Raw genomic sequence first — 27,802 nt, forward strand, 5'->3', positions numbered from 1 at the left:
CCCCATTGTTGGGTCTGGGGGCTTTTTTTCAGCAGCATTCCAGTTCTTACTAAGAGCAGACTGTAGATCTACCATAGATCTTGTAATTTCTTTGCTGTTATGCCAGTCACCCATCATCTGTCACACAAATTTCTTCTAAAGTTAAGTCAGATATGATGCTTTGAATCAAGAGCAATATCTATGACATGCTTAAATACAGGAAGAAAAATTAAACGAGTTCTAATTTCCCTTCAGATCGTTTCTTTGTATGGGCAGGAAATAGTGCACAATATGAAAGCTACTTTAAGGGTTGCTTTTAGTCACATAGTTGTACATCTTTCCTTTGACTTTCCTACAAGTTCCATCTGTCTTCATCCAAGTGATAAGATCCCTTTCCTCTATTCTCATCTTACACCTGTCTCATTAATTTTTTGCCTTGACCTTAATCCTCTTCACCTGTGGTAGGCTTAAGTGGTTCTTCCTAACTGCTACTCTCACCTGGTATACCTTCAAACTTAATGGTTCCAATTAATTAAATTCAAACTTGAATTTCAGGGCTGTGTATTCTTGTACCAAGCTTGTTTGACTGCAGTAGTTCTGCTTTTATAAGAAGTATAAATGATACCTTAAATTATGCTGCACTGCAGATGACTCAACCTGCTTTGCTTCCTTTTGCTGGCTCTTTCAGGAGATTTTTCAGCAAATTGAGGTTTCTGGCTTTATCTAGATGTTGTATTAGTAATTGATAAGCAGATAGTTGGAACATAGGTGGAAATTTTAATGCTAGCCTTCACTTCAGTGTTGTGCTTTTCTCTTGTATATCCATAGTAAAATAATACTGGTTGTAATGCTGTGACCTCCAAATCCTCTGAAGAACAAGGCAGGGGTGAAAAGAGGTGAAGAATGCCAGAATGCTGCATGCCTCTTTAATTTGGCTGCTCACTAGCAAAAGAAGTCCACCCAAAACCTGTTACTGTAGAAAGAATAGCCTGTGGGGCAAGGGATGTCTCTGAATCAGCTAATGCATTTATCCAAGCTAAAACTTTATATTTGATCTGGTTGGAGCAGCCCGTAATAATGAAGCTGACAGGTGCATCATGCAATAATGTGAAAATTTGCCTTTGCGTCTCAGATATAAGCTTCTTGCTAGCAAATACCTTGTGACACAATGCTGGCTCCTGCAGTGAGCTGTAGGAGCTGGGCAGGAGCCAGCTGGTGGACACGTAACAGACTTCACTCGTGCAGGATCGGAGACACTTTTCAGATGGGTGGTACACTGGGTGGGGCTACGCATAATGCAGTTGTGTGACTGTAGCGTTATACATCTACACTAACACATTGCTGATTGGGTCTCCACACTAGGAGATGGTGCTGCGGATTTAGCTGCTTGCTTGGAAGTGGTGCAGTCTAGCAGACTTGTTTGCTGCTGCTCAGTCTGCCTAGATTTACTGCCTGTGTCCAGCTCCAAGCAGGAGGGCTTACAATCAGTAATGCAGTGGCTGAAAAACAAGTGACAAGGCTGCTAGAGTGCCTAGTTGGCTTCTGCATGGCAGCCAGCATAGATAAGATTTCAATTGCAGTTCCTGAGTGCTGCCATTCACCTTCCAGATGCCTGTGTCCCTTATTTAAAGAGAGGCTGCTGGTATGCCAGCTCAAGAAGTCTCACCAGAGAGCTGCTGCCTGCCATGCTGGGAAAGGCAAAGTTGTGTAACACTGCAGCACAGTGCTAGGGTTTACACTTAAAATGCTATAAATATGCCTTTCCCATTGCTGCTTATGAAAGAGGTGACTGCATCAAGACCTGCCCTGTGTTTTTAGCAGAACATGTGATGGGCTGTCCCTTGAGAAGAGCTTTCCTCTTGCATCCAGCCTGGCTTGCATAGGAAGAGAATCAAGGCAATTAGTCATTCACTGACTCATGAATGGTACTTGTTTAAAGAATTGGCTAAAAATAGTAAAAACATGCTGAAGGAAAGGGTGTTCTCACACTGAGCTAGCTTGGACATCTCGTCATTCAGCAGATACAAATGGTATGGCTTGCTTCACAGAGCATCAAAACAATCTGCTGTGTTTTGGTAAAGATGCAAACGTTGGAATGAATAGGTGAGTTCACAGACACTCTGTCCAGCATTATTGAAAACTGGGATGTGTTTTGGCAGTGATTAATCACAGAACCTTTAGAGTTTGGGAGGGACCTTTAAAAATAATCCAGTCCCAACCGCCCTGCTGTGGGCAGGGTCACCTCCCACTAGACCAGGTTGATCAAAACCTTATCCAGCCTGGCCTTGAACACTTGCAGGGATGGGGCATCTACAGATTTCTGGGCAACCTGTGCCCGTGTCTCACCACTCTCACAGTAAAGAATCTTTTCCTAATATCCAACCTCAGTTTCCCCTCTTTCAGTTTGTGCCTATTTCTTTTTGTCCCATCTATAGTTCCTGATGATGAGTCCCTCTCCAGCTTCCATATAGGTCCTTTCAGATACTGGAGGGTTTCTGTGGGGTTTCCAAACAACCTTGTCTTCGCCAAGCTGAACAGCCCCAACTTTCTCAATCTGTCTGCATAGGGGAGCTGCTCCAGTTCTCTCAGCAACTTCGTGGCCTCCTCTGGACTTTCTCCATCACTCCATGTTATTCTCTGTGCTGGGGTCACCAGAACTGTATGCAGTAATCCAAGTGGGATGTCACAAGAGTGGTGGGGAGAGTGACGGCCCTTGTCCTGTAGGCCACGCTTCTTTGGATTTATCCCAGGATACATTTGGCTTTCTGGGCTGTGAGTGCTCACTGCCAGCTCACACGAGTTACTTATCAACCATCATCCCCAGGCCTTCTCTGCTAGGCTGCTTTCAATCACCCACTTCTCTGTGGGTGTGCCACAGTCCAGGTGTAGGACCTCACACTTGGCTTTGTTGAACATCATGAGATTTGCAGAGCCCCACCTCTCCAGCCTGTCCAGGTTCCTCCAGGTGGCATCCCTTCCTTCCAGAGTGTCATTGCACTACAAAGCTTGGAGCCATCAGTGAATTTACTGAGGGTGCCCTTAATCCCATTGTCAGTGAATCCCACTGATAAATTACCAGGATAAGTCTGAAGTATATCATGCTGTCTCACATAGATGTGCTCGTGTAAATCTGCTTCAAGAAAACATGAATTACTCACCCAGTAAAGTTTAATTCCAAGATGTGAGATTGAACAAAATATTGAAGATGTCATAGGCTAATTAAATTCTTACTAAGAGAGACAGTCTTTTGCACCCTGAAGCCTGGCAAGGAGAGAGAGGTGCGCAAAGTAACAACCCTCTAAGTATGAAATTGGAAATTCCACACATAATGCCAGAGATGCCAGTAATATACCATAATACTTTGTATAAACAGTCTCAAATATTCCCACCACTGCTCCAGCAAAACTGTTTTTTACAAATGGAAAGAGATGGAAAATTGCATTGTCTGAGGGGGACAGAAACTATGCTCATGTGAGAGCTTTACCAATTCAGGTGCCAGCATGCTCAGTTATATGTACAGTAGGGTATTTCAAGTCCCAGCTTCTACTCTGAAGCAAAGACCTAATGGGAGATGCATGATTTGGTTTAAACTTTAGATGTGGTATCCACAAGTATCTTTGGCTCCTTCAGAAAATATCAGGCTGCACAGGGAAACTTAAGTTTCACACATTTGGAGTTATTCTTCCTATTTTGTCTAAATGGGGATGCCACTGTGTTTGTACAGATCTAAATAAGAACTGAGTCATCTGTTTCTGCCTGGAAAATAGTCACACAAAGTAGCCTCTCTGCATAGCACACACACAGTGACCCCAATCTCAAGCCCGTGTACAGTGTGGGCAACCTGAAGGCATCACATCCAAGAGCATAATCTCTACATGAAACCTTCCACCATGGCAGAAACCTCCTAACATACAGCCTGTCACAGTCTCTGATATATCCCATCTTAATCTTTTTGTCTCTTAAAATCAGGCCTGATACTGCAGTAAAGGTTAAATTGAGGGTGGAATCTCATAATATTTCAGCATGGGAATTCCTGGGAAAATACACAAACCTCAGTATGACATCAGCTTTCTCTCATGGGAATCTGAAATTGCTTTATTGTTTGGCCCGTGTGTCAAAGCTCAGTGAAGCTGTTGAGCCAACAGCTAGCCCTGTGAAAGAGGATCAAGTAATTCTGTTTAGTGGTGTGTCTTACATAGCTGCTGGTAATGGCCTTCTCAGTGATGAGATGGCAGATGAGCAAAAGCTGAGTCAAAAGGGGCAGGTTACAGAATAAATACTTTGTTGTTTCAGCATGCCACTGTTTCCAACTCAGTATTTCTTCCTAAATGCTGCATCTCCTTCACTGGTTGAAATGATAGCATTTTCTGTAGCATCATGAAAAGTCAAACTGACAGTCAAAGCAGTGGAAGTATACCTGGCAGTTGTTAGCTGAGTGTACGTGGTGCTCGTGTAATCTGCCCCTTTACCTGCTTTGGTTTGGGTTGCATGACTTGCCAACAATCTCAGCTTTATGAACTTTGCAGATAATATATTAAATAAATATTTAATAACATCTTACTGTTAAAAGACATTCTGGTAAAAGGAAATCTAGTTTGTACCAGAGGAAGTCTTCCATTGAGAACAACAGATTTAGTAGTGCCCCAGATAACTAAATTAGGAAATGTGTACAAGATATGATCTAGTGTGAAATGGGAATGGGCTGGTGCCTGTCAAACCAGTCTGTGATTGTGTAAGCTACCTTTACTTCTTGACTCATCATTGCTCTGCTGAATTTTGGCTCTACCTTCTTTTTTGTTTAGATGCTTTGTGTCCTTCTCATGCGATCTAGTTCATTCTTCACATTCAGGTCTTTGTGATTTAAATTCCTTATGAAACAGTGCAGGTAATGTGGGATATAAGGGGTTTTCTGCTGTTAATGTTCATATGGCCACTGCAGCACCAAAGGAGTTTTCAGGACTCACAAAACTTCAGTGGTCTGGTCACTCATCTTGGATCAGAGATGTGATTCTCCTATTCTCTGAAGCACAACAGATGGCAATAAGTACTGATCAAGTGTTGCTGGGAAATGAAGCAATAACTGGGTTTAAAGTACCAGGCTAGCACCCAGCTCTGCCACAAGAAATTACTTAGGCTCTAAGTCACAAATGGAGCTGAAATAGCGGTGTTGGCCCTACATTTTACTTCACCAAATAGTTGACAGTGTAGTGGGATGGCTATAATGCTGTTTTACATGTTGTGAGCTGGATGATACTGAGGTGCTTTAAATCTCACTGCTGTGAGAAACTGGCTGCTGGTACTGACTGCTGACCTCTGCTGAACATGCTTTCCAGTGCACAGTGTTTAATATTGCATGGACTAATGCAGGCTTAATGTGGAAGAGGAGATTCCGTTGAATGAATGGTATAATGTGTGATGCACCAGCAGCAGGAAAGGGCGTTTTGTGGGATTAGATACAACCACTTAACCTGGTAGTGGCCTGTAGTTCCTGTTCATGTTCAGTGTGTGGAGCAGTCAGCAGGAGCACAGTAGGGAGCCTGGTTGTGCTTCTTAAGAAGGAAAGTGAGGAGTCCTTGTGCTGTCTGCAAGTCTGCCAGGGCAGGTGGGTGATCTGTAAGACACCTTGGTAGCACCTGCACAGAGTCAGTAGGAACTTATCTTTGGGCTGGCTGTAGCAGATAATTACAAATAACAGCAAAATAATTTCAAAACTCAAACCACTTCCTTTGTATCTGATCTTAAATACGATTTGCTAAAGGTCTTTGCCCTCACTAATGCAGAGTTTTAAAAAGGCTGGCATTAAGCTTGTGATATTTTGAAATATACGTAATCTTTAAATGGCACTTCCAGGAATACCAAGCAGCGGCAATTTATGCTGGCTGTTATAAAAGCTGCTGGTGTTCCCCATTATCCTCTAATCAGATCAGTTGTGATCCTGATGGCTTTTCAGGAAATGTGTGCGCTTCCCTCATGACCTGTCTGCACTGGGTAGGTAGGATGGATTCAACATTCCTTCCCTTTCTGCCTAAAAATCGGGGATCTCAGTTTTGTCAGCTTGAAATGGCTGTAAAAAAATCAGTGTCAGACTCCTGAAGTGTCATTTATAGCTAGGCTGGAGCAAGGACTGAGGCTAGGAGGGAGTCTTGCCTGTGTTAGTCCCACTGGCCTCACTCTTGCAGATCCAGACCAGAATGCTTGGCCACCTGGGCACATGCTGGCTCCTGTTCAGCCATTGTCAACCAGCTCCCCTAGGTCCTTTCCTGCCAGGCAGCTTTCCAGCCTCTCTGCCTCAAGTGTGGAGTGCTTGGAGTAGTTGTGACACAAATATAAGTGTTGAGTCAAGTGTGTGGCAGAATCTTAAGAAACAAAGTTGCTGTAATAGTTATTCGTAGTGACTGAATCAGTGAATAATTTTAAGTCACGTAAGATCTAGTGAGACTGTGTATTTTTCTGGCATACATAGCAGAACCTATGCTTTTGTCCTCTCCAGCTTAAAGATTAACAAACCTGAAGTGCAGTCTCTGTTGAAGATGCAGGGAAGCAGTAAAATAGGAAACAAAGTGACTATTCTGGTAGCAATATTCTTAAAATACGTGCAATGGTGTAATTTAGAAGTTGAAGTTTTTGTGGTAGCTGTAAATGTCTGTAAAGAATTGTATCTTCTGTCAGGCTGGACTTTTTAGAAGAGTTTATTATTTTTCTATGGACTATAAGCATGACTATTTGCAAACTGGGGAAGGGAGGAATGAATAGATTGTGACTGGTCTTCATGTTTCTATCTATTGAGTATCCTCAGTGATGTCAAGGAGCCATGGCATGCAACTGGCTAAAATCAGCACCAAAATAGGATTATTTCTGTTCTGTTTAAACTCCGTTTGAGCAGTCAGGCACATGGTGAATTTAGTAACTGTTTGGAACTCACAGGAGGAACTGAGCTGCATATTTAGTCCTCCTAAATTAGTTTGTGTGGCTGTTTGTGTGGCTGGAACTGAGCTAACAACAAGCTCCCTGAAAACTGCCACTCTCTAGTACCTAGCAGCCTGGCTGAGTTTAACAGATTTATTTGCCTTATATCAGGGAAATTGTACAGAAAAACTATTCTGTAAGCTCTACTTAAAATCAGGTTGATTGCTTAATTTTTGTTTTTTTATCATGTTTAGAATCAGACTTTCAGTGGGGAAAAAATGACCTCTAATTGTGGCTGTTGCTGCATTTTGCAAACAGTCTTGCAGCTTGTCTTGGAAATTCTTGGCTTGCTTAACCCACACAGAAACTCAAATAGCATTCAGTGAGAGCAGAGTAGGCTTATGTAACTTTCCATGGTTTCTCTTGCCAAAGAGATGAGGTTATTCTCTCAGACCTGTTTGTAATGGTCTTGGAAAAGTGTTTGGTTTCACTTTCAACTTCTGGATGATCTCACCGTGGGGACTTGGCAGTGGTGCTCTTTTTGTTAGGGAAAAATCCCTGCCTGTAATTCAAGGTTTTCAGTTTTGGGAGCTTTTGACTCTGAAATCAAGTTTGTAGAGAGGCCTTACTTGCTTTATGTTCCAGTACAGAACCTCAGTGTGCTAAAGAGCTACAGACTAGTTAGAAATAACTGATCACCATGTAATGTGACTGCTTTCTACTAAATATGTGATGTATTACAGGGAAGCTAGGTTCTTGGCTGCCTGCATGTGGAAGGAAAGATTTCTTATTTCTCCAGTTGTGTTTTCTGTTCCTAGATCTCAAGAGAATCCTTCATGTGACCCAGCACTATATTCCATAGTGATAGTTATTGTAGGCAGGTAGTCCTTCTGTAATAAAGAACTGTGTTTGTCAAACAGGATTTAGAAATTTGGAACAGTTTTCCAGAATCTACAGCATCTGCATGAGTCTGCATCACATACAGGGACATACTGGTGCCTCAGGCTCAACTTCTGGAGTGGTCTTGCTGAGACAAACCCCTCAGGATTAGACAGTTTGAAAGCAGAGGGGTTTCACTGGGAGGAATGAGACCTGCACTCCTTGAGCATCTATATGGGCTATAAGCATGGCAGTACTGGTAATCTGCTGGCACAATGCTTTTTGTTTTGGTCACCTGGAAGCTGTGGCTGCGTAGAAGACAGATTCGGCTAAGATATCTTGTAGGTAGCTTAACCCTGAGTTTTGCTGTCTCTTGCATTTTTAGTCTCAGTCATTTTGCTTGTTTTTGTCTTAGATCTCACAAAACTGCATGTAAGCACAGGAATGGGCTTTCTTGGGAAAACCCTGGTGTCTGGAGGAGTCTGCAGTTATATGATGCAAGCACTTGAGTTGGAGTGAACGTGCCCTGCCCTGGGTAGGTCTCTGCTCTGCTCACAGTGCAGCGTGTTGTGGACCCAGGCATGTCCTTGCTGCAGCAGTGTGTGGTGACAAGAGCCACTCACTCACTGTTCTTGGAACAATGGCATTCATGCAATTAGCCTTAAACTGTGGTATTGTGTAAGTGGATCATAAATCTCTTGGCTGTGAGTGTGCAAATGACTGCGGGGTGAGGACTCAGTGCTGCTGTAACATGCCCACACACAGTCATGAGTAGGCATCTACAGACCATAAGGCCATGTGAACTGGTGAATTTCTTTCATAAAGGTGAATAGAAAACCTTCTTTTCTTGTCTATCTGACACTCTGACCCCATAAAATTTTGGGTTGTAGGGCAAAGGTGTGTGCTGGTAAGTAAAACTGTAGCCAGTTACTTAATAGTTCTGTAATCCACTTGTTTGGTTGTCTGCTTCTGTGTACTATGGAATAGAGCTTTCCAAAGTTTCTCTTGTTGAGCAAGTGGCATGGTTAAGTACTTAAGTGGAGGAGAGTGACCTGGAATTCTGCTCTTACCATGTTGTCCTAGGGTGACCAGGTTTCCTCCTAAATTTGTCTCAAACCAGGATAAATACGAATCTTGCTTTTGGGATCTCTTCTTCATTCTCTGTTGCAAATGAACCTGGCTGTTTGAAGGATCAGAAGATGCTTCTCTGGAGATCCCTTGCTGGGCTGGCAGTAGAACTTTTTGGTGGTTGAGCAGTTCCAAGGAAAGGGTTTGTGTTCCACAGCGCAGCAAGCAGCGTGCAAGTCCACCTTCCAGAGAGAAGTATTATGGACACTTGATCAGTCCATATTCAGACTGCTGTGAATGGCAGGTCAGCACAGAAGTTAATTTCCAGTGCTAGGATCTCTGCAGCCTTCCCACAACTGACTCAACTCAGAGTTGTGCCCCACACATGGTTGTTGACCACTGCAAGATGCTTGATGTCATTGCCCATCAATATTCCTCAAGGTGCACTGATTTATTAAACAGACACTGATGTTGAGACTTCAAAAATGCCTGTGGTGGCAAAACATGTAGTATTAAAAACACAGGTGGATAGACCAGCTTAACTTTCAAAGAAAGATAAAATAACTAGAGCAAGTTATATAACAATTTTTTTTTCAGCATGGGAAGAGTAATTTTCAGTATTTGTACAAGCAAATATAAAAGAGGTCTATTCATCTTAGTAAACATTTTTTAGTCTGCTTTTAAACTTAAAAAGAGAGCAGTGCTCTCTCAAGATAAAACTTTTCCAGTATGTTTTACCCTGTTTAACAACAGCTGTTGAATAGTGCTTCTTGAATTAGGACATGGTAAATGCATTTTGGCTTGTCTTCTGAGCATTACCAGCCCAGGTGTTTTGATTTTTCTTGTTCAGTTAGTGTTTTGCTCATAGTAAATTGCATAGAGTTACACTGTGGCACCACTTGGGCACTGTTTTATTAAATGAGCAGCCTAGTAGCCCTAATGATTCCCCCCCCAACCCCAGTCTTTTCACTGTAGTTATTGGTTGTTGGTCTTTGTTCTGTTTCATAGCTAAAATATTCTGCTTTTTTTTCAGGCTCACATTAAATTTCCTATTGACTATCCATATTCACCACCTACCTTCAGATTCCTGACCAAAATGTGGCACCCCAACATTTATGAGGTAAGGTGTTTTTTAAGCTATTTGTTTCTGGGGTGTGTGAGAGAGCTTTCTGCTTCCTTACACTCAGTTCGTGTATGGGTTACTTTCAGAGGGTGGTCAAGGCTGTGGACTGTCAGCAATTGGATCACAGTAGAACTGCACAGCAGGTCCAGGAGAGGAATGATTCTATGTAGAGGCAATTGGTTCAGTATCACCCATTTCCATAGAGCTGTATTTGATATCTGAAGGCTTGTTTTGGTTCAAAACCTGACTTTTAGTAGAGGGCAACCAAATCCTAGCTGAACTTTTGTGTATCCTAGAAGAATGTCAACATGCTAAGGAGTACTGCCTCTATAGTTTTGGGAACTAAAGGATTTCAAAATGTTCCTTTTGGTGCAAGTCTCTCACCTTCACACAGGTTTTCTTATGAGAGGTATTGCAGACTTCCTTTGAACTCACCTGAAAACTGGAATGTCCAATTCTCTTCCATCCCATGAACAAATAAAGCCTTCAGTTGATGTCCTGGGCTTGGAAAGTCCTTTCTGATAAGTTCTTGCTACCAAATGCCCAGCTTGGACTAGGTGTGCTTCAAATATCATGGTGAGAGCTGCACTGATGGTTTAGTAATAAATGGCTAGAAACCTTGCCAAACTTCAGTGCAGAACAGAATACTAACCCACTTTATTATTAACTGATCCAGGGGATTGCCCTAAGTCCGGGGACATCCTCACATCAGTTATCTGACAGTTTTCTAATGTGAGTTTTCTACTTGGCACAAGATCTTTCCTGTAGCCAAGGATGATGTTTCTCTTTAAGGCTCTATTTCAGTTACAGGGAATTTTGATCTATAAATACAGACAACTTTGAAATCTGCAGATAATTGCCCATACTGTGGGTATTGATTCTGAATCTGGAAATCCTCATGCAGGAAGTGAGTGGCAAATGGTTACCAAAATGAAATGTACAAAAACAAGCCTTGGAAAGGACCTCTCCCAGTCCTGGTGAGAAAGATGAAAAATTGACTAGAAGCAACTGAAGGCAGCAGGAGGAACTAACCCGAAACTTGATGTGTGTGTTTTGGGTTTGCTCTTCAAATACACAAGCTCACAGCGTTGTGCTTTGTGTTTATAGGAGTATTTCTTGTAGCTTAGGGACCTGAAGCAGCTTGCAGGCTGTTTTGGAAACATTTAAGCAATGAAGATGAGGCACTGGGGTAACTTCAGATGAAACTGAGACTATCTCAGCAAAGTGTTTGATGTTTGAGGGTTTTCCGGAGGAGGGGGACAAAAAGCCCCTCTTAGTGCAAGGAAGATGAAAGAAAGTAGCAGTTTACAGAATTGGCTGGTAGTACCAGATGGGGAGGCTGGGGCTGACATTCCAGTTCTGAGCAATGAGACTTGAGCAATGTGTGTTTTTCCCATCTCTGGTTTACTTGGGTCATCTAATTGAGGTTTGGTAAAACTGCATTCACTTGCTCTTTATTTTTATGACATGACAGCTCTCAGTCCTGATAGAAAGGGAGGATATACCTCAATGGCAGACAAATACCCCATTCTCCTTGTTTATGTCTTTCAAAAATGCATGTAGGGAAAGGCTTGACCCCGACTGTCCTGATCCCTAGAACTTTGTGTTAACCTCATCAGGCCCCATTATACCTTTACCCCTCCATATTCTTAATGCAGTTCCCAAACATGTGACACTGATCATGGCAAGACAAAAACTTCTCACATCGTTGCTTCCCTCTGTCTTCATTTTTCCAAATATCTGCTTGTCCTCATGCTGCTGACCTGATTGCACTTTTCCCAAGTGCTGAGATACTTCCTCTGGTCACTAGCATTGCATTCTTCCAGGAAAAGGTTAAAGGAAAAACTAATGGAAATTATTAGTGATAGCAGAGTAGACTGAGCATAATCTGATATTAATAAAGTTAACTTCAGCTTGGAGTGATACTAAAAAAAGTTTAAGATTTCAGAAGCCTGTTGGGGTCCTAAAAGGGAAACTGCCTTCTTAAAGCAAACTGTTCCAGCAGTGTAAGTATGTGATTTGGAATTCAGCAGCTCCAGGTGCTGCCTTGCTGTGTTCTTGACTAAAACCTGCTTCAAAGTGACAAGGGCCTGCTAGATTAGCATACCTGGCATGAATAGGGCACTGAAATCTGGCTGCAGATCACAACCCCCCAGGTGAGCTGCTGCTATCGGTAGCTGTGATCACTGGCCTGGGCTCAAAGGCACTGATGCTGTTGCTGTGAGCAGCCCTGCTCTGTGCTCTGAGCAGTGTTGGAAGAATGTGAGACCAGGTGTGTGGGAAGCTTCCAGCCTGGAGTCCTGAACAGAGCTGATCCTGTCATCAGTCTGTGCCCTGGACTGGGGTGACAAGGGACAGTATGAGTGCTGCCTCACAGCTGGCTACAAAGCCCATGGGGCCTGGAGAGGCCAATGTCTGCAATGTCTGCTGGCTGGCCTCAGGCCTCACCTGCACCTTCACCCCATCCTGCAGTAAGGCACAGGTACCATGTGAGTCCCTGGAGTCTGCCTCAGTGGAGGCTATCAGCTGGGGTGGATAGTGCTCCAGCCCTCCTACAAAGCCATTGTGTCGAGTGCTGTTGCTGATGGAGAATTGAGTTGACAGCTTTCCTAAATAGGCATTATGGAGCTTTAAATCTATATTCAGGCCATAACACTGGTGAGTAGAACACGTATTGAGGATTATGTATGTGGCTGTATGGCTTCCATATGCTGCCAGAATGTTCTTCCTTTTGCATGCTGGAAGGGATTTTCAGTGAAACCTTCATAGAGCATCTCCTGCTTTTTCATCTGGTATTTTGAACAGCTGTGTCCTAGGGGAGCTGTGTAAGCCTGCCCCACACCATCTGTTCAAGGTCTGTGTGACCTGGAAGATGTAATGTTTTCATACCTGAGCTAGTAGATGGTGATTAAACCCTTCAATTCAAAAATTTCCTGTAGCTGGCTCAAGGTACCAGTGGGAACACAAATTTTCTTTAACCCTACTTGGGGTCTCCTGTGATTAAACCTTATGTCACTGTGACAGTGACTCGCTATCTGTGACTCACTATCTGGAGACCAATCTAGTTTTGTTACATTATTACTATTTTTGCTTACTTCAGTACATTCTTTAAACATCTTGATTTTATATTGTGTTTTTTTGCCGGTTTGCAGGCTAGCCCTTGGAAGAATTCAGAACCATTTCCAGCCCTTGTTGGTTTTTGCTGGCACTTGGATGTTCATATCAACAAGGTTAAATTGATCAGAAGACAGTCTGAGTGGTGGATTTGAATTATCAGGTCTCAGCCTCCAGCCAAGCTATTCTCAGTGCTTTTTTCTGTCTTGCAGAATGGAGATGTATGTATTTCAATTCTTCACCCACCTGTAGATGACCCACAAAGTGGAGAGCTACCGTCAGAGAGGTGGAACCCTACCCAAAATGTCAGGTAACCGTGAATATGTTATGGAGTGATGACCTCAAAGGCCTGCCATCTCTACAAGACCTAAGGCCTATGGTGGGAGAGGTTTGGGAGGGAATTTAAGGTTTTGTGGGGCTGAGGGCTTGAATCAAATGAGAGCCAGGCTTACCAGTCTGTCCAAATATACTAAGCTGACAGTGCAGAGCCTTCTGTCCTATTCACAGGGTTTCATACTCCAAAGGCAAATTATCTCAAATGTTGAAGCCTATTTCAGTCATTGTTATCTTCTTCAAAGTAGAAGATAGTAGTGCACCTGGAACACACTAGTAGAAAAGTGTGTGTTCCAGGTGCACACCAAATTGCTCTATTACTCCCTTTCCCTATGGGACAGGGGAGAGAAGAATAACACAGAAAACAACTTCCATGTTTGAAATAAGGCAGTTTACTAAAGCAATAGCAAAAGCTCATGCACATAAGCAAAGAGAATAAAAAGAATCTCTACTTACCATTGGTAAGCAACATTCAGCCACTTCCCGGGAAGCAGGGCTTCGGTGCACATAGCAGTTGCTCCAGAAGGCAAACATTGTGATAAAACAAATGTCCACCATTCCTCCTCTCTCACTTAGCTTTTGTGTCTGAGCTGATGTTATATGGTAGGGAATATCCCTTTGGTTAAGTTGGGGATCTCCAGGACCAGCTGGCCTGGTTGTGTCCCATCTTAGGATCTTGCCACCTTTCAGCCCCTTGATGGGGAGTGGGGAATGTTGGATACGGTGCTGATGCTGTGCCAGCACTGCTCAGCAGTAGCCAGAAGAATTGCATGTTATCATACCTTTCTAACTATGAATGAAAAGCCCTGGAGGCTGCTAGGGGAAAATGAGCTACAGCTCAGCAAACTCAATACAATCTCCACTCTTTATTCCATACCCTTTGTATCATGTTTAGATCCTACATAATTTATTTATCTTCCAGCTATTCCACTGTATTTTTTCTCACTGGAATCCCCTCTTACCCACACATACAACCCAAACTACATCTTTGAACCATCTCTATACCAAACATACATCTTCATTAACCTGTCCTTTCACAGATGGATATTATTCTCCTGTTTCATGGCTTCCTCCACACCTCCAGATCCATGACTTGTGCTCTACCCCATCAGGATGGGTAGTCAGGACAGGAGAAGCAGCACAGTTGATCATTGGTCACCGGCCTGGCTCACATCATCATCACATTCTCCTTGCTCCTCACAAAATTCATTCTTTGTCAGGTCATGTTGTTCCTGTTCCTTTACTTCCTGCAACATAAAACTAACAGTTTGCTTTTCCCCGAGGATTAAATCTCCTTGAAGTACACACTGGGTCTCCCCATCCTTCCATGTTACCCGCCATGTACACCCAGGTCCTTGGGTGAAGACAGTCCCACCAATGTGTTTGCCTTTTACCATGGGAGGAGAATCCACACTGACTTCCCCAGCCACTTTCCTGTGTGTAGTGCAGGGACCTTGTCTCCTCCCACAGTGTCTATGGGCTTAGTTTGGGCAGGATCAGTGGAATTAGCAGATCCCCCTAGCATTGACCAACCAAGTGGCTTCTGCAAAATTTGTATCCCAGTGTTTCCATGTCCCATTACCTAAAACTCTTAACAGTCTTCGGCATTTCTGAGTCTTTCCAGAGGTTTGCGGGTGGTAAGGGATGTGATATATTCTCTCAATGTTTCTTTGCTTTAGAGTTCATGAGATTATTTTGAAAATTAGTCCCATGCCGGACTCAGTTCTCTCTGGGGTACCATGTCACCAAAAAATGTGTCTCTCAAGACCTGAGATTGTGTTCCAAGCAGTGGCGTGGTTTACTGGGTACATTTCCAGCTAGTTGTTGCCTCTGACATAGCGAGTATGTAGCTGTTGCCTTGGCATGTTTGTGGCCCAGTGTAATTTGCCAGGCCTTACCACACTGGAAACCCAGCCACCGGCCTCTATTCCAGGGATATTTCACTCGTGTGGCTCACTTGATGGCAGCACATCTTTCACATGTGTGTATAACCTGTGTGATGGCCTCTATGGTCCAGTCCACCCCTCAATCATGAGCCCATCTGTGTGTTGCACCCCTTCCTAGATGTCCTGAAGTGGCTTGGGGTTAGAAATAGCTCACCCTTTTGCTCCCAGCCTTACTCTACCTGAGCTATTCCAATCTTCACAGCCTTACCTACCTGTTTGTTGTTCTGATGTTCTTCTGCAGCAGATATGGGCCAGGAGACATCACTCACCAAACACCATCATGAAAAAAATAGGCTAAAATTAGAGATATTAATTAAATTTGTTACCAACAAAATCAGAGCAGGATAATGAGAAGTAAAATAAGACCTTAAAAACACCTTTCCCCCACCTCTCCCTCCTTCCCTGCTCTACCTCCTACCACAGCAGTGTATGGGGGTAGTGGAAGGGGGGTTATAGTCAGTTCATCACATGTTGTTTCTCCGGCTGCTAAGGATGAGGAGTGTTCCCCTGCTGCACCGTGGGGTCCCTCCCACAGCATGCCAGTTCTGCATTAACTCTGCCAGCATGAGTCCACCCCGTGGGCAGTAGTCTTCCCCAAACTGCTGCAGCATGGGTCACACTTCCACAGGATGCAGTCCTTCAAGGACAAGCTGCACCAGTGAGAGCTGCTCTCTCCATGGGCCTCCCACAGGACCACAGCCTCCTTTGGGCGTCCCCCTGCTCCAGCCTGGGCTTCCCCAGGGGCTGCAGGTGGATCTCTGCTCCCCTCCCTGGGCTGCAGGGGCACAGCTGCCTCACCATTGTCTTGACCACAGGCTGCAGGAGAATCTCTGCTCCAATACCTGGAGCAGCTCCTGCCCCTCCTTCTGCACTGCCCTGGCTGTCTGCAGGGTTGTTCCTCTCACATGTTCTCACTCCATTCTCCTCTGGACACCATTAAAACTTTTTTCTTATTTAATATGTTATCACAGAGACATTACCACTCTTACCAGTTGGCTCAGCCTTGGCCAGTGGCACATCTGTCCTTGGAGCTGCCAGGCTCTGCCAGACACAGAGGAAGTTTCTGGCAGCTTCTCACAGAAACCACCCTTGTAGCACCCCAACTACCAAAACTTGGCCCTGCAAACCCAATACAGGATGTTTTTTAGTATTCTGACCAGAAGAAGAAACTTTGCAGAGTTCTGCCTGTTGTTTGCCTTCCATTGTTTGTCTGTGTCCTGTCCCTCCTGAGTGGTGTTGGGAGCAGCTGGTGGTTTTCTTCCTGCCAGAAATACAAAGGATCACTAAGTACCAGAGACATTCAAGGCCTAACCTGTCCATGTTTTTGAAACAGCAGCTGAATTTCATTCTCATTACAAGACACAGTCAAATAAAGAATCAGCTAGGTGACAAGCATTAACTCAAAGCTAGGAAACAGCTTTGGGCATTAATTACATGTATCGCACCTACATTTTGGGTATTTCATTATATTCGACCCTAGAGACTGACACGGAACTTTTCATGGTGCTTGTTCTCTAATTTTTGCTGTCCCTCACCACAGTGGCAGTTTTTGGTGCAAATGCTGTTGAATCATCTTGGGCTTAAGGGTGACAGGTCAAAATATTCCTCAGCAAATGAATGTATCAGCAAATGAAAATAAAACTGGTCCTTCACTTCTAGCCTGTGCCCACCATCACCAGTTGGGCAGAGTGCCAGCAGAAGCGCATCCTGCTGGGGTCCCATCTGGCCTGGGAAAGCTCCAAAGTGTCAGACAGGAGGCAGAGGGGCTGAAGATGTGGGAGGGAGCTGCTCCTCTGCTGCTGACTTCTGTAAAGCGTGCCAAGTGTTGGCTCTTTCCCCACAGATGAGCGGGGTTGAAGTGTCGGAAGGGGAAAATTAATTCTTTAACTGTGAGAGTTCACCTGTGCTTCTAAGGGTGTCAAGCAGGCTCATTTATTTTTTTAAACACAATCAGTATGGACTTTCCCATCACTAGCTAGGTGATGCAGGCATAAGTAAACACAGCAAAGCCCAGCAAGATGTGAAGAAATGCAGCTCTGATCTGTTTGGCAGAGAATACTGCTTCCTGTGTCCCATGGAGCTGAGTGAGTGGTAGAAGGCTCGGGGTTGAGGCTCTGTGATCATTTTATTTGTCCTTCTCCACATCTCCCCTGTCACCCTTGCCCTTGAACTGCACAGGCCAGGACTCTGCACAGTATTCAAGGTACTGGTACACCTGTATCTCCTGCAGATAGGTGATGTACTGTCTGCCTATTGCTTTGTTTCTTGAGGATTCCCATTTGTCTTGGCTTTTTTTGCTGCCTGAGATCTGGGCAGATCCCATGAACAGCTTGATCCAGTAACATGACTGTCAGTGCAGCCTAGGCTAAAACTTTTGACTTCATACCAGAAAGCAAAAATGCACTTGGACCAATCTATACCTACCTCTTGAGGTCACTCTGAGAGGCCACAATGTCGACAGCAGCTGCAATTCAAAAAAAAAATGCTTTTTCAACAAGGAGAATAATAGGATATATAATAGGATGTGCTGGTTGGGAGCACGAGCCAATCTACATCCCGTTTCTTTGGGAAGAAATTGATCTGTGTCTGAGCCTTCTTACGTTGATGCAGGATCAAAAACAAGAACAGGTCTGCTTCCTTAAGCCTCTGCTGGCTGCTCTTCCATGCTACAGCAGCCTTGTCTGAAGGGGAGACAGATCCCTGACAATATCCCAGAGACTCAGCCCATATCCAGCCCATGCCATGTGCATCTGGTGCTGAGGTTTTCAGTCCCACGTGGCTGAACTTTTTAGTGGTGTTAGTCCTGTCAGATCCCCCGTGCTGGGATGCCTTTCTGTTACTGTACCTTGTTCAAGGCAACCAGGTTTGAGTTGGAGGACACTGTCCAGCTCTTAAGGATATCAGCAGTGATGGAGCTGATCTAATGTGCTGGATGGGAAGGAAGAGCTCAGAGAGCTTCACTTCTAATACAGTTGTCTTGGTGTATTTAAGTAGCTTTGCAGTAACTTTGGTGTCTGGAAGTTGGCTTTTCCTCACTATTGATGGAAGTGTGGTAGAGCAGATGCTAAATCCAGATATTAATTCCTGACTTTGGACTTCCCTAGACTTTGTTTGCTGCATGATGCTGGAGCTGACATGCTGGCCTGTTTGCAGAGAATTGAAGGCTCTTAAATGAATTCTTGAGATGAAGTAGAAAATGATCTCTTATGCCCATCATTCCAATCCAGTGAGACAGTTTCTTCCAGTGCTGCTGTTCTCTTTTTGTACAGAATTATATAATTTAGAAAATGAATTGTATAAGACTCTCTTGATAGCTGTGCTGAACAGTCTGTTCAGATACAAGTGTTTGTTTTCAAAACCTTTCAAGATACTCAGTATCCAAATGACCAAGCATTTCCTGGAATTGTACCCAGATATATGATCCGGTAGATGCGCTCCGAACATGCCCCTGAATCAGTGCAAACACGACTGCTGCTCCCAGTCTCCTTTAATCAAGGTCTGCAAAGTGGCTGTTAGGTAATGCTGTGTTTCAAGAGCTATTCCCTGTCCCTTGTTTGTCCCTTCCACTTGAAAGGGAAGCTGTTGCTGGCAGGACCACTGGGATGGGTGACGCTGTCGTGGTGACAGGTACAGCTGGTGGCTGGGCTTGGGTGTTTGTGCTGGTTTGAGGCACAGTGTGAGCAGCAAAGGCTGCAGCTCTCAAGTGCAGGGATCTAGGAGCTGCCGGAGAAAGCTCTGAACAAGAGGATGGTGTTTGCAGCTGGTAAATGCCAGCAGAGCAGGGCCCCTGGCTGGAAATCCTGGAAGACTGTCTGTCTGTGTGTCTGCCCACCTGCCTGCCAGGGGTTACGTGATTGGTTCATGTTGGCTCTGGTGAGTACCAGCAGCTGAATCCTACTGGGCCATGGCACCTTGCCTGGGCATTGGGAAACATCTATACTGTCTTCCTCTTGCTGTGCTTGAGAGCTGCTGCTGCAGCCTGAGTGGGGCACGAGCTGAGGAGAGGAGAGTCCTGCCCCAGCCTCAGCCTCCCAGCCATCTGGCAGGACAGGGGAAGAGTAGTGCAGCCGTTTCTGCTGGCCTTGGGTCATAGTGGTGCTTCTCCCTGTGCAGGGCAGGCAAACAGCCTGGCTTCCTGCTGGAGGCTGCAAGCCACCAGGAACAGCTCACAGAGCAGATTTCCAGCCCCACCCCATCTGTGGATAGTGCAGATAAGCTGAATTGTGGTCTGATTGTAGCTTTCAGTGCTGCCCTGTCCCAAGCACAGACACGATGGTCTGTAGTCACATGAGGTTTGTGTTGGATCACCTTCCCTACACCAATGTCCTAGGCCTGAGGTTCACGAATACCTGAATACCTGTTCTCACTTAAAAACTCTGTCCTCAGCTTAAGACTTGACTTCAAACAAGTTTATGATGCAACACTTAAAGAAGTTGTGGATATCCAGAATCCATTAATCCATTAGCTCTGACTCTGCTGTTGTGATTACCTCTTTCAGGACTATCTTACTGAGTGTAATCTCTTTGCTTAATGAGCCCAACACATTCTCCCCAGCCAATGTGGATGCGTCAGTCATGTTCAGGAAATGGAGGGACAGTAAAGGAAAAGACAAGGAGTACGCCGAAATCATAAGGTGAGCTTTGCCAGTTGTGATGCTGGGCTACCAGCATTCTGCTTTGAATCCTATCAAACAAGGTGCTGCTACAATTTGCTGAAACCAGCTTCTCACAGCAGAATGTATTTTGGAAATTAATTTCAGTGTTTTATTCAAAGTCCCTGCTTCAGGTCTCTCCAGAATTTTGAGCACACAGAAGCAGTGCAAACTTCTGGGGCAGGAGGACTGGGCTGATTTGTCTTTAAATTGTTCTCTTTTCAGACTAATCTGTCACGATGCTCTGCAAAACCTATTGGCTACTAGTAAATCCCAGTCTAAGTCCCTGCTTGTCTTTAAGCCCTGCATGCTTGGGATGTGATGCAAACTGACTGCATCCTACTAATTTCTGTGCTTAATGCATGCATGAATCATAATCTTGTCCCTCCAATTCAAAGGAGCATCAGCAGGATTTGTCAAGGGCTTGCAGCGCTGGGCTGGATTAGCTGGAACCACTGCTCAGTCCTGCCCTTGGAGAAGTCCATGGTTCATCAGGAGCTGCAGGGGGATGATGTGAGCGTGGGCCGGGGCTGCTGTGGAGGCACGGCCCAGCCTGGAGCAGGACTGCTGGCACAAGGCCGCATCTGCATTGTCTCTGCCAGCTGGGCAGGCCGGATGTGGCCCTGGGTGGGGCCAACGGGGCTCTGCCCGTGCAGAGAATCCTCCAGCTCCCTCGGCTCCAGCAGAGCTGGGTGCACCCCACACAGGGAATGGCAGATGGACGGGCCCTGGTGGGTGAGAGGCCAGGCTGCCAACTGCTCCTCCCTGCTGGGATGCAGCAGCCAGGCCTGGCTCGGGGTCATGGAAAACATTTGGCTTCTGTGAGCCCCAGGCTGTGTCCTGGGGTGCTGCCGCACGCCCCAGCTGCTCTGAGCCTCCAGTGGGAGCTGAGAGCTGCCAAAGGCTTGTGGGAATTGCAGTTTTGAGCATGCTGTGGGAGAGTAGTCAGCGGCAGAGTCAATAAATCATCCTAGGAAATCCCTGACCATCCCTACAGTAGCGAATGGAATTCGCTTTGGCCTCTGGCAGGTCTCTAGGGCCGAGCCTGTGGAATAAATGATTTCATGTGTTGCTGAGAGCTTGTGTGCTGCAAACCCCCTTGGCATGCTCCCAGGCCTGAGGCTGCAGGAACCAAATCTGTTTCCAGTGCTGCTTGTGGTGTGTCCTGCGAACCTCAGCTCCCTGCCCCAGCTGCCAGGAGGGCGGGGCAGGGCCTGAAGAGGAGGGTGGGGAGCTGAGCCACTGGCACACGGCCCTGCTCACATTCCTGCTGTGTCCTTCTCCCCGCAGGAAACAGGTTTTGGCTACCAAAGCTGAGGCAGAGAAGGATGGCGTGAAGGTCCCCACTACACTGGCAGAGTACTGCATCAAAACTAAAGTGCCTTCCAATGACAACAGTTCAGATTTGCTTTACGACGACTTGTACGACGACGACATTGACGATGAAGACGAGGAGGAGGAGGATGCCGACTGTTACGATGATGATGATTCTGGCAACGAGGAGTCGTGACCTGCTCCCTCTATGCCCCTGTACTGCCCTGCCGACTCAGGCCAGAAGGGAGCAGCGGTAACCTAGCAGCAGTCCAGCAAAAAAGTGGGGGGGGGGGGTGTCAAAAAAAAACAAAAACAAAAAAAAAAAAAAACCCAACACAAAACTTTGTCTCCTGCTGTCTCCTGTTGTATGGATCTGTTCGCTCCTTTTTTATGGACCTCTTAGAGACCCTCCACAGAATGTCTGAATTCTTGCATTCTTAACCCTTTCATCACTGTATTACAATTTCTTTTTAAAAAAGAAACTCCCCTTTTCACTTCTCTACGAAATGCTCACAGCAAAACAGGTTTGCTTGTGTTTAGATTCTTGAATTAAATACAGTCTTGCATTGAGATGTTTAATGTATTTAAAGCTGGAACAAACCCATTGGAAGCCGGGTTTTTGGGAGCTCAAAGTGCTGCATTTACTGGGAAGAAAAAAAAATCCCCACGAAGCAAATTGCCAAGGTTTAGCTGCTCCATTTACAATAATAGCGTGTGTACATTCGTTTAGCCTTGTGGTGGTGGCTTTTCCTTTATAAGGTGTGGGGCGGAGAGTGTAAAGCTACTGTGTGTTGAGCTTGATGGGATGTCACTGAAAGGTACAGTATTCCTTTTCAGCCTGCTAAGTTAGGAAATAGCTGGCCCCTGGAGCCCCAGAGGGCACAATCAGCTTTGTCTCTGGAAAAGGCTTGTGATATGAACCTAAAATAAACACTTAACACTTCACATCTGTACAACTGAGCCCTGGGTTGCTATTTCTTTTTTTTTTTTAATTTTTTTTTTCGTTTTTTTTTTATTTCTCAGACTAGGATAGGGTTGAAAAAGTTCATTTTACTGCCTGCTGGGGCTCGTGTAGGTCACCTGTGGGCAGGTGCGGCTCTGCACGGCCAAGTAGAAACATCTGACGTGCACTTGCTTAGACGTAGGTTTGTCTACACAGAAAAGGTAATTAAGTATATGGGAGACAAAAAGGTTTATGATTTCGAAAAAGACAATCCAGGTTATACAGTGTGAGATCCTCTCTCCGTGATGATGTCTGGAATTCTGCCCACCTTTCATTGGCATTGACTTCCATTCTAATTCGTTGTCTAAACACGGAAAGCTGAAGTTATTGGGGTTTCAACTACACACGAAAGAGCTCCTAAAAGAGGGGAATTCTGTTTGTTCTCCTCCAGCACTTGCATTTTTATGGAGGCAAATTCTTTACTGTGGTTTTTCAGCAGAGTGGTGAGAGGTAGCAAAGCCCAGATTTTTCTTTCTTTTATTTTTATTTTTAAGATAAGTACTTCGCATGTATTTCCCAGATGAATTCAGAGAAGAGCCCGCGGGGCCGGCGGAGTTCGGAGCTCGCTTTGGGCCCGCGGCGTGCCGGGCTGTGTGCCGCGGGCAGTGCTGGGCTCTCCCCTGCCCCGGGGCGCAGCGGTGCGTGCAGCCCCACAGAGCAGGCCAGCAGCAGGTTTCGACAGGCTCTTCAGCAGTTGCTTCAGCTGATGCCCTGAGCTCAGCCTCCCGCATGTTTTTGGGAGCCCTTGGCAGAGCTTAGGGCGCTCCGTCGTGGGCAGCGGGATGCTGCATGTTCCTGTCGCAGACCCCTCAGGCTCTCGGCTCTGCCCCCGTTACAGCGGGCTTGTGTTTGGCGGTGCCCCGAGTTTCCCTTTCGCAAGATCCCTGGATCGGCAGCCGGGCCTGGCAGCCCCGGGAGCAGTTCGGAGGTGCTGGCCCTGCTTGGGCGGGACCCTCGGTCCCCACAGGTACAGGGGCATCGCCCTGACCGGAGCCTGCGCCTCCCCTCCGTGTGTCTCAGGGTTTTCCATGGTACGTCCCCGGCTGCGGGTCCCTCGGGGGTGCTTCGGTGGGAACGGCCTTTGTTCTGGATCCGCTCCGTGGCTGCGTCCCGGGGCACGACCGAGCGAAAGCTCCGAGTGCGCCGCCCGGACGGGGAGGAGAGGAAGGCCCTCGGGGCTCCGCGTGAAGTGAGCGAGGCAGGGCTGTTTCCTAAGCGTTACTTGGCCGGGGTTTGCAGGGACAGTCCCTTCCCCGGCGGTGCATCCCTCTCTCCGAGTGGCGATTCCTTGCGCCCGGCGCTCCCTCGGCCGCCCGCCCTCCTGCTTGCATGTCCCCCGGGAAGGCAGCTGCACCCTCCTGGGTTGACAGCCTTCTTCCAGAAAGGACTTAGCCCCAGGTGCTTTCTGGAGCCTGCAGCGGGGCTCCCCTGCCTTTAGTGACAGTGTGGGGCGCCCCCGGCTTCACACCAGCCCTGCGAGGGCAGCCCCAGCAAAATGGGCCCCTGATGCTCCCGGCTGCAGGACCGGACCCGGGGCCACGCCAGGGCAGGGACACCACCCTCCAACTGTCAGGCGGCTGTGGGGGGTGAAGGAGCAGTGTGGCAACACTGGCTTTGCTGACGACTTGGTTGAAAATGAGGATACTGCATCTTTCAGGATTTCCCTTGTACTTTTGACCGTCTTCACTGTATACTCTCCAGTGACTTGTATTTCCAAGCTTGGTGTTGTAAGATGCATTATTATGACTCTTCTGTTACCCTTTTTTAATGACAAAAAAGCAACCTCTTTTGAAAGCTCCGACATTAACCAGACTAATTTCTCTTCCCCACTGTCCTGTGCAGTGTCATTGCTTGTTGACTTGCTGGTTTCCTTTTTTTGAAATACAACTGAAGTATGAGGGGATTTTTTTGAAACTATTTAAGAGATTGCAGAAAAAATGTTTACCTGCTCTGTGTATTCTGGGTTTTTCTTAACCCCTTTTCTCCTGTTTCAGTCAATATTAGCGTTTACATTTGCAGCTACATGTCCCTCCAAATGCAGTTTTCAACCATTCTGAAACCAGCAGGGTACACTAGATTTCTTAGTAGTTTTCTTAGCTGAACTCCCAGATCTTTTCCTTTTTTTTCTTCAGTATAATTTACCAGAGAGAATTAACTGATGCATTTTTGTGTTGTCTTCTCCTTCAGTAGTTATATTTTGTCTTTTCTGCACATCTGTCTACTAATAAAAATGTGAAATGAAAATATCTCCGTGCTGTTACTTTCATGTTTGAGCTGGTTGCATTGCATGGGTTCCTCAAGCTTTGAGTAACAGCAGTTCATGAGTTCATTGCTCCTCTGGTATCAATGGACACATTTATACACCAATATCTATAAGTTTATTGCAAAATAATGCTGCAGTTTGACAGCTGCCTGCACCTAGGACTTGAGAACAAACTCATTTAGAGAACTTTGGCAAAAGGCCAGACCTTTGCTGTTACATTTAGTCTTCCTAAGTAGGAAGGGGAGACCAGTGAGAAGGTGGTCCGTGGATTCATGTGACTGGAGCGGGGATGCAGGACTCTGGCCTGAAAAGGTTGGACAGGGTGGAGGAGGAGTTTGACCGCTGGGTCACGGAGCAGCTTTGGCAGAGAAATTGAGGTCACGGCTGCCAGCCCTCCCGGGTGCCAGCCCTGCCGGTCCCGCGCTGTTCCCTGCAGGCTCGGGAGGGGAGCAGGGCGTTTGCAGTGCCCCGGCTGCTGCAGTCGAGCTAAAATTAGTGGGACAAGTGTTAGGGAGTTGCACTGGCTGCACTTGGTATCGATGGCAGCGCAGCAACTGCTGAGTCAAATGTGGCTGGGGCCCAAAGTGCTTCTGCTGCACAGCTGAGCTGGAGGATGGGCGATGGAACTGCCTTGGAACTGCCTTCCCAAAGCAATCTCCTGTCTACGGAAAGGGTCCGGGAGGGATGGTGCTGTCTGGGATCTGGGCTGCTTGTATCTCCTGCCTGACCCTACAGCACTGGGCTGCCCAGAGCTGGCAGCAGCTGCTTCCTCCAGCAGCAGTGTGGGACCAAAGGCAGGGCAAGGGCTCCAGCCCATCCTGCTCTGGGTAAGTCTGGGGGGCAGCAAGGGTGGGGGTTTCCTCTTCTTTCCTTGGTGGCCAAGTGCAGCTGGGCAGCCGTGCCTGTGCCATCAGTGGAGCAGGGCTTAGAGAGTGAAATTGCTGCAGGCAAGTCCCGCCGAAGTGACAGTGTCGGGGAAGGTGAAACATTTTGTTGAGTCTCACTAAGACAGGAGACGACCGTGCCTGTGGCTGTGTGGGCAGGACCCCAGAGCAGCTGGGAAGGTCTGAGACCAGAGGCTCAGGGGCTGCTGGGGGCTGGCACCATCTCTCTGTTCCCTTTCCCCAGCTCCAGCTGCTTCTGGACTGTGACACACACGCAAGAGCCGAGCTACACCTGCAGGGCTGTGCTGGATGTCTGTAAACAAGAGCTTGAGAGCAAAGGCAGCTCTGGGGCAGTCTGTGTTTTGAAGAGGGTAAATGAGGAGCTGCTGCTGTGAGGGTTCAGCTGCTGGCGCAGTCTTGTACAAACTGATGGGCCCTAGCCTGCAGAAACATTTTTGCCCTGCTTGACATTCAGGCCCCACAGCTGTTGGCAGTGGGACAGCAGCTGAAAAGGGCTTGGAGCAGCTGTTGGAGTTCAACCAGTGCCTAGGTGACAACTGGGTCTCACAGGGTCCAAGAGCTGGTAACAGAAAGAAAAGTGGTTCTCAGGGTAGAAACAGACTTCTTTTTTCTTGTGGATACTAAAAGAATAAAAGCTTCTTGCCTGTTGTCTGCCTCACACTTACCCACCTCCTCTGCTGCATGGGGACAGGTGATCAGAAGGGTAAGTCTGGGGCAGGAGCCCTCCCGCAGGAGCCCTCACACCCCTGCCCTTCCTCCCAGTGGAGCCCATGGACCTCGTGAGCAAAGCCAGAGGGCTGAGCTGCAGCTGTGCCCGGTCCTTACCAACCCCAGCTGCCCACAGGGACTCGGAGCAACACCCCAGGAGACACCAGAGGCAAAACAGGCTCCTCATGGCAGCAGGGAGGGTGTGGCCCCGGCTCCCAGCCCTGCTGTAGGTGCCTGAGAGCTCTCAGCACACCGCTGAACTCACTGTTCAGACCCACCTGCTGCTCTTACCCTCCCAGCTTGGCCGCTGCTGCAGGAGCAGGTAGAAAGGGACAGGCTGTAAGAGTAAAACTGCTCCTGGAGCCTTTGAAAATGCAGACAAACACCAGTGGTATGATCAGATCTTTATTAGGTGGAGGAAGGGCTATAAAGAAATGAAACTCCTAAAACATTCCCTGCACTGGTGCAGGACAAGAAGGACCAGGAGTTGCCTCCAAGGTCTTTGTTTTAAAAAAAGTGGGGAAGGACAGATGAAGTTTCCATCCAGTAGCTCTGGCTTTCCTGGGAAGGTGGCTCAGGGCAAAAAGAGGTACAAGACACAGCTTATACTTTTATTTAAGAAACCGCTACATAGTTTTTGCCTCTAATGATGCAGAGGAGGTTCCAGGACACACTGAGCCATCCAAAGTCTCTTGCTAGAGAAAAACACCACCAACAAAAAACCCCTGCACAAACAAAAACCAAAACCCTGTCCTTTTTATTGTTATTATTAAAAAATTGAAAAATTAAAAGTTGAGACTGCAGCTCAAGGCCACAGTGATGAAACTGCCCACAAGAGCTTGTCTTCCACAGCAAGAGGGAGGGAGGGAGGAAATGAAAGAAAGGGGAAGGCCCACAGAACTTTTTTTTCCCTTTCTTTTATTTTCTCCCTCTAAAATAACATCTATATTGGGGGTTGGGGGGATTCAATCAAACCAACAGGACACATCTTGATTTAGGTTTTTGGAAGGGCATGTCTCCTTATTTGTCTGAATTTAGAACTGCATTAAATAAATGGACTCCAGCTCCAAAAAAAGGGTGCAGTTTGTCTTTGTCTGGCAGAGTTACAAAACCCATAGAACTTAAAACACAAAACAAAGAACGATGCCCTGGTGCAGATGGAAAATGAATAATTAGTTTTCCTACAAAGAAAATAAAACAGGCTGCAAGATGCATAAAACCACATTTAGGCTCTATTACATTTACAAATACATACATAAATATATTACATATAACAGCAACTCAAAGAGGAAGCAGGCGAGTCACACAGAGGATGGCTGGCTGGCTGCAGTTCTCCCCGCACAGATGTTTGGCTGAGCAGTTACTTTTCCTAATAATTCCAAGAATGGGCTTCAGCTTTTATTTTCTTTTTTCTCTTTTCTTTTGTTTTCTGTTTTTTTTTTTTCTTCCTCCTCTCCTTTCATTCTCTCCCCCCTCCCCGGTTTCAGGTTTAGTTTGTCCAGTATGGAGAAGTGCCATAGGTGGTTTTGGTAGCCTGAGACTTTTGCTGCATGGTGCTGGGTTGGTTGCGTTGGCCAGATCCACCCTAGAAAAGGGAAACAAAGGAGACA

At 46.3% G+C, this 27,802-nt stretch overlaps 2 protein-coding genes across 5 annotated transcripts in view; one reads left to right on the plus strand and one right to left on the minus strand.

Moving 5' to 3' along the window:
* Positions 1–24,562, plus strand: part of UBE2R2 (ubiquitin conjugating enzyme E2 R2) — a 54,475-nt gene extending 29,913 nt beyond the window's left edge. Inside the window, exons 2-5 of the mRNA XM_038124088.1 lie at positions 9,866–9,952; positions 13,282–13,379; positions 19,847–19,981; positions 21,290–24,562. Coding sequence (XP_037980016.1) covers positions 9,866–9,952; positions 13,282–13,379; positions 19,847–19,981; positions 21,290–21,509 — 540 coding nt within the window. The 3' untranslated portion in view covers positions 21,510–24,562. The remainder of the gene's footprint in view (positions 1–9,865; positions 9,953–13,281; positions 13,380–19,846; positions 19,982–21,289) is intronic.
* A 2,994-nt stretch (positions 24,563–27,556) lies between these two features.
* Positions 27,557–27,802, minus strand: part of UBAP2 (ubiquitin associated protein 2) — a 97,214-nt gene continuing 96,968 nt past the window's right edge. For all 4 annotated transcript variants that reach the window (XM_038125404.1, XM_038125403.1, XM_038125402.1 and 1 more), the window contains exon 28: positions 27,557–27,777. In XM_038125404.1, coding sequence (XP_037981332.1) covers positions 27,682–27,777 — 96 coding nt within the window. In that variant the 3' untranslated portion in view covers positions 27,557–27,681. The remainder of the gene's footprint in view (positions 27,778–27,802) is intronic.

Source organism: Motacilla alba, chromosome Z (genome assembly GCF_015832195.1).
Source record: "Motacilla alba alba isolate MOTALB_02 chromosome Z, Motacilla_alba_V1.0_pri, whole genome shotgun sequence".
Classification (NCBI taxonomy): domain Eukaryota; kingdom Metazoa; phylum Chordata; class Aves; order Passeriformes; family Motacillidae; genus Motacilla; species Motacilla alba.